We start from the raw sequence: 5,689 nt of genomic DNA, 5'->3' as shown, positions 1-5,689 counted from the left end.
CCACTTCATAGTCGATGTAGCGGCCTGACCACCGCATTGTATATCTGAAGCTGATGTTGAATAATATAGTATGTCAACTATAATTATATATACATATAGTCTCGGGACATGGAGGAGAGAGCGGGAACAGATTCAATGGAATTGTAATAGATAAGCATGATATCGGGGGTGGGAGGGCAATAGATGGGAGAGGGGGATTGTTACTTTGTGAGGGTGAAAAGGGTAACTATTGAATTGTTCTGTACACCTGAAACTAACAATAAAAATAAATAAATAAATAAAATCACATTACTAAGAAAAACAAGTAAGTATTCACACTAGTAATAATTATCATCTAAAAAAAGAGAGACTAAATATACATTGTTTTAGACTCTTAAAAGTATGAGAAGTGCTTCTTCCTAACGAGTGATGAGTAGAAAAAAAAAAGACACACCGTCATTATTTTTGTCCAAACTCTTAAATGCCAATTTCATTTTTTTCTCATGGTCTTTAAGGTACTTCATAAATTCTTCAAAATCCAGCTTCCCATCTTTGTTAATATCACCAGTAGTGAAAATTTTCTACAAAGAGAGAGAGAGAGAGAGATTTTAATATGGGCTAAAATACTATATTTATACATACACTTTAAGTAGATTGGCTGTTTTCCTATAAGACATGTATTTTATAAATATCAAGAAGAAGACAAACATTTGACCTATCATGGGATTTAAATATCTAAAATAGTATTTTCCCTTTTGTTTCCAAAATTAAATAATCCTTTCCTTTCCTAAAGATGCTTATAAAAAGCTGTCATATCAAACTATCTCTATTAATTGAAATAATTGCCTTTGAGGAAGAAATAAAAATTATGGTATTTGTAACTACATTTAAGCCCTATCCCACTGCTACCCAAAATGTAAACCTTCTGCATATTAGGACACTGCAGTCACCCACTCAAAGCTTACACAGTCTATGGATTTGATGGCCATGCTCTTCTGGGAAATAACGCCTCCCTGTGGTAGGGTGGTGTAATGGTCAGACTTCTAAGCTCTGGATTCAGAGAGTAAAAGGTCTGAAAATCATAAGATGCAGCAAAAGCTTAGAGAGAAATTTATGGTTTTAAATGCATAATTAGAAAAGAAGAAAGGCTGAAATCAATGAAGCATTAAGGCTCACCTCAATCTTAAGTAATTAGAAAAAAATATTTTAAGTTGAAAGAAGAGTAAAAAGTAATCAAAAAGAAACATATACCATTGAAAGGATCAACACTATCAAAAGATAGCTCTTTGAAAAAACACAATAAAATTGATAAACCCCTGAAACTGGAAAATAGCCAACATCAGAAAGTAACAATGAAAATTACTAGGTATTATATAGACACTAAAGATATTATGAACAACGTTATATAAAAAACTATGAAAACTGAGGGTGGGGATGAAGGGGAAGGGACGAGACAATACAAATTGGTAACTACAATATGGCCTCAGGGATAAAAAAGACAGTCTGGGGAATATAATCAATAATGTAAATATTTTTTAGGGCACCAGATGGACTCATGTCTTGTTAAGGAGACCACTTCATAGACGGTGTAGAGGCCTGATCACCACACTGTATATCTCTGAAGCTGATGTTGAATAATATTGTATGTCAACTATAATTATATATATATGGTCACGGGATGTGGAGTAGTGTGGGAATGGAGTCAATGGAATTGTAATAGATAAGTATGATATCGGGGTGGAAGGGCAGAGGATAGGGGGAGAGTGGTTGTTACTTTGTGTGGGGTGAAAAGGGTAACTATTGCATTGTTTTGTACAATTGAAACTAATAATAATAAAAAATAAATTTAAAAATAGAATATGAAAATTGAGATAAAATAGACAAATGCCTAGAAAAAGAGAACTTATCAAAAATTGACACATCAACTTCCAGTAAGATGGCGGAATAGACAGACGCTGTGCCGACTGCCTCCCAGGATCACACCAAAATTACAAATAATTTATAAGATATTCAACCTCGGAAGTTCCCTGGACACTAGATGAAAAGAACCTCTAAACGAAGGACTTAAAGAGGAGGCCACGTTGAGTCTGGTAGGAGGGGCAGAGACAAGAGAGGGGGAACCCCATAAGGGACACCTCAGTGGTGGGGAGGCTTCTCTGGTTGGGGAAGAGACCCTCTGACCCCACACCGCGCTCACCAGCCCAAGGTTACTTTGCCCGGAAGAGGAGTTCTACAATAGCTGGAAGTAGAAAATAGTGAGGACTCTCTGCTCAACTTGGTGAAGCTGAGGGCACCTGGAGAACCAGTGGAGCCAGCAAAACGACTCGCTCGCTGGTGAGCACTCACCCAGTTCCTGGTGGAAGGAGTAGCTGTGTGAGCGGGGCCCAGGAGTCTGCAGGAAGGACTGAACTGAGTGCCTTTGGCGCGGGAGCTGGAGGTTTTGGGACCATTGTTCCCCTGGTGTGGAGCTTGCACATGAGTAGTGCACAGGAGGGCGCCATTTTTTCAGGGCTGGGCCCTCTCACAGAGGCTCAGGTCTGTGACTGCATTGGTCTGCTGGAATTGGCGCAGGACTGCGTGTGTGCATGTGCACGAGCGCATGCGGTCTTGGATCTGCACCCTCCACACTGCTTGTGCTGCATAGCCAGGGAAATGCCTAGTAGGCATGCTCCGACTCCAACAGACTGCTTATTGAGACCCGGCAGTGCGCGGCTCGCCTTAGGTCCCGATTTCCGCACTGCGCGTGCAGAGTTGCCTGGATGGCGATTGGCTGTCAGGCTGCTCAACCTGATCTGTGAGTGGCTAATTGGGGCAGGTTGAGGCTGGGAGTTTTCCTGGGAGTGTAGGGCCGTGAGCTGTGCACCTGGGTGATTCAGCCGGGGCTTTCCTGGAGAGTTTGTGTGGGTTGGCTGCTGATGCAGGAGTGCATGCTGCTCTGACTTGGTGGGGGACACTGACCACATCCTGTGGTGCCTTGGAGGCCTTCCCCGCCCACCTCAAGCTGTGTTGCCAGGGGCACCCTGAGCCCATGGTCCCTGGCCCCTACCTCCGCAGGTCACAAAGGGTTTTCTGCAGAAGGAGACAGCCCGCAACAACCTGTGAGGATTTTTGGTGGTGACCACAGTTCCAGAGCACACAGCAGCTAATTGTGGGAAGCTCACTTCAAGTCTAGAGGGAGGTCGGTGCATGACGCACTGAGCCCTTCCCCCCAACAGCTGGTGCTGAGTTGCCCAAAGTCTCTCTATTATTGAGCAAGTGGTCTGCTGATTAAAGTGGATGGAAAGCCCCTCCCCCCCTTTTTTTCTTTTTTCTTTTTTTCCTCTTTTTCTCTGTTTTCTTTTTCTTTCTTTTCTTTTTTTCTTTTTTTTCTTTCTTTCTTGGTGATCTACTACATCAAAGCAATCAGAGTGACAGCCAGAATGGAAAAACAAAGAAACATGTCCCAAGTAAAAGATCAGAAGAAACCTCAAGAAATGCAACTAAATGAAACAGAGGTATCCAACNAAAAAAAAAAAAAAAAAAAAAAAGTCTATAATATTGGTGTCAGATGGGTACTAGACTTATCATGGGGATCACTTTGTAAGATATATAAATGTCTAATCACTATGTTGTACACCTGAAATTAATATAATATTGTCTGTTAACTGTAATTGAAAATTTTTTAAATAATTTTTAAGCAAAAAGAAACAGAATCCACAAATAATGAGGATAGACTGCATATGCTTTGCTTTAAGGAAGTCTGATAAACAAATCCTTGGGCCGGCCGAGGGGCTTAGCTGGTTAAGAGTGCGAGCTCTGAGCAATGGGGTAGCCGGTTCAATTCCCATATGGGCTAGTGAGCTGCGCCCGAGCTGAGCTGCCGCTGAGCTGCCAACACGTGGCAGATGGCTCAGCTGATGATAGCACGTGCTCCTAACAACAAAGTTGCTGGTTTGACTCCCGCATGGGATGGTGGGCTACACCCTCCCGCAATAAAGATTGAACACGGCACCTTGAGCTGAGCGGCTGCAAGCTGCCCACAGGCAGCCGGATGGCGACTGGACTTGGAGCTGAGCTAGTTGCACCCTCCACAGCTAAGACTGAAGGACAACAACTTGGCTGTTCCCCTTCCCCAATTCCCAATTCCCCAATAAAAATAAAAAATAAAGAAACAAACAAAAAAAAATCATGACTCTGTAATAAGTTTTTTTTAAATATAGAAACAAGATAAATTAAGGGGAAATCGTATTTACTACAAATGTATCATAAATTTGGGGCCGGCCAAGTGGCTCAGTTGGTTAAGAGCTCGCTCAAGAGTTTGAGTTCTGAGCAACAGTGGTTCGAGTCCAGCCCGAGCTGAGCAGCCGCTGAGCTGCCAATAGGTAGCAGGATGGCTCAGCTAAAAAAAAAAAAAGTATCATAAATTTCATCTTTAATTATTTCCTCTAGTTCATTCAGAATTTTCTGAAATGGACAACCACTATGTGCACAACTTATGTACCGGGATGACTGACCTCTCCTTACCTGACAGATGGTCTTGAGCTAGCGCCATCTGCACTACGGCCTATCCTAACACTATAGACAGTCCTATCTCGGCAGCTGAACTGTGCAGGGTCTAGGGTGGGAGGAAAGTTTACGGGGAAGAAGTAAAGTTGCATGAACAGAGTTTTGCGAGAAGACTGGATGAAGGCTAGACTTGGGGACCTATGAGGTAAGGTTATGGGAGATAGCAAGTGTTCCAACAGCACTACTTTCTACCACAAACTCAGCTCTTGCTGGCTGAGTCACAGACTTGAACGGTCTTCAAAACCATTCAAAGGGTTTAGTTGCTTGTTTATTTGAAGGAACCTGCCTTGAATCAAACTAAACTTAATGTTCAATATAAACCTGGGGCCAGTAACCTATAACCCTCTGACCAAATAAGGCCTGTTGCTTGCTTTTGTAAATAAAGTCTTATTGGAACACAGCCATGCCCATTCATTACATATTGTCTATGGATGTTTCTGTAAGTCTGTGAATGAAATGGACCTGACTCCTCACACATAGGGAGGGGCTAGAGGCTGCATTCTAATGTTTTAAAATAAATTCCTTCTTCCTACCAAAGGTTGCCTCTAGTGATAAGGGTTTCATGACTCTTCTCAGTCTCCTACTGTGGCCCTTGCTTTTTACTCTTCACAGCTGGGACTACAACTTCAAGCTATCTAAATAGATAAACCATAATTCCAGTCAGAACATACATATTTAAATGTCTATCTGCTATTTTTTTTTCTAATTTTCAGGATCAGAGAGTATCTGTTCTAAATTAATTCTTTTAAAAAACTATCAAATGAACGATAATACGAAAATTTTTTAAATATTAGAATGTATAACATTTATGCCTACATGCAAAACAAAAATAAATCCTTCTTGCCCAAAGAGCAAGGAAAGATAACTATTTTTAACCCATAGCTTTAAGTCAAATCAGCATAATGTTCCATTTTATCCAAACAGCCCTAAAACTCACTGTTTTTTAATTCAGTGCACAAAGCTATCTGTTTTCTTCACTAAAAACATGAATTCTATATAAAATCACATTACTGGGTCATAAGGTAGTTCCATTTTCAGATTTTTCAGGTACCTCCATACTGAAAATGGAACTACCTTATGACCCAGCAATCCCACTCTTAGGTATTTATCCAAAAAAATCCCAAGACATTAATCCAAAAAATTATATGTACCCCTATGTTCATTG

The 5,689-nt window shown here is 41.1% G+C and overlaps 1 protein-coding gene across 1 annotated transcript in view; it reads right to left on the bottom strand.

Annotated features, from left to right (window-relative positions):
* Window positions 1-5,689, bottom strand: part of SLC25A24 (solute carrier family 25 member 24) — a 56,875-nt gene that overhangs the window by 33,654 nt on the left and 17,532 nt on the right. Inside the window, exon 2 of the mRNA XM_019628809.1 lies at window positions 434-560. Within this exon, the coding sequence (XP_019484354.1) occupies window positions 434-560 (127 nt within the window). The remainder of the gene's footprint in view (window positions 1-433; window positions 561-5,689) is intronic.

This window comes from Hipposideros armiger, unplaced genomic scaffold (genome assembly GCF_001890085.2).
Source record: "Hipposideros armiger isolate ML-2016 unplaced genomic scaffold, ASM189008v1 scaffold_808, whole genome shotgun sequence".
In the NCBI taxonomy this organism is placed as follows: domain Eukaryota; kingdom Metazoa; phylum Chordata; class Mammalia; order Chiroptera; family Hipposideridae; genus Hipposideros; species Hipposideros armiger.
The sequence above is the reverse complement of the archived record's forward strand: the minus strand, read 5'-3'. Positions and strand labels throughout refer to the sequence as shown.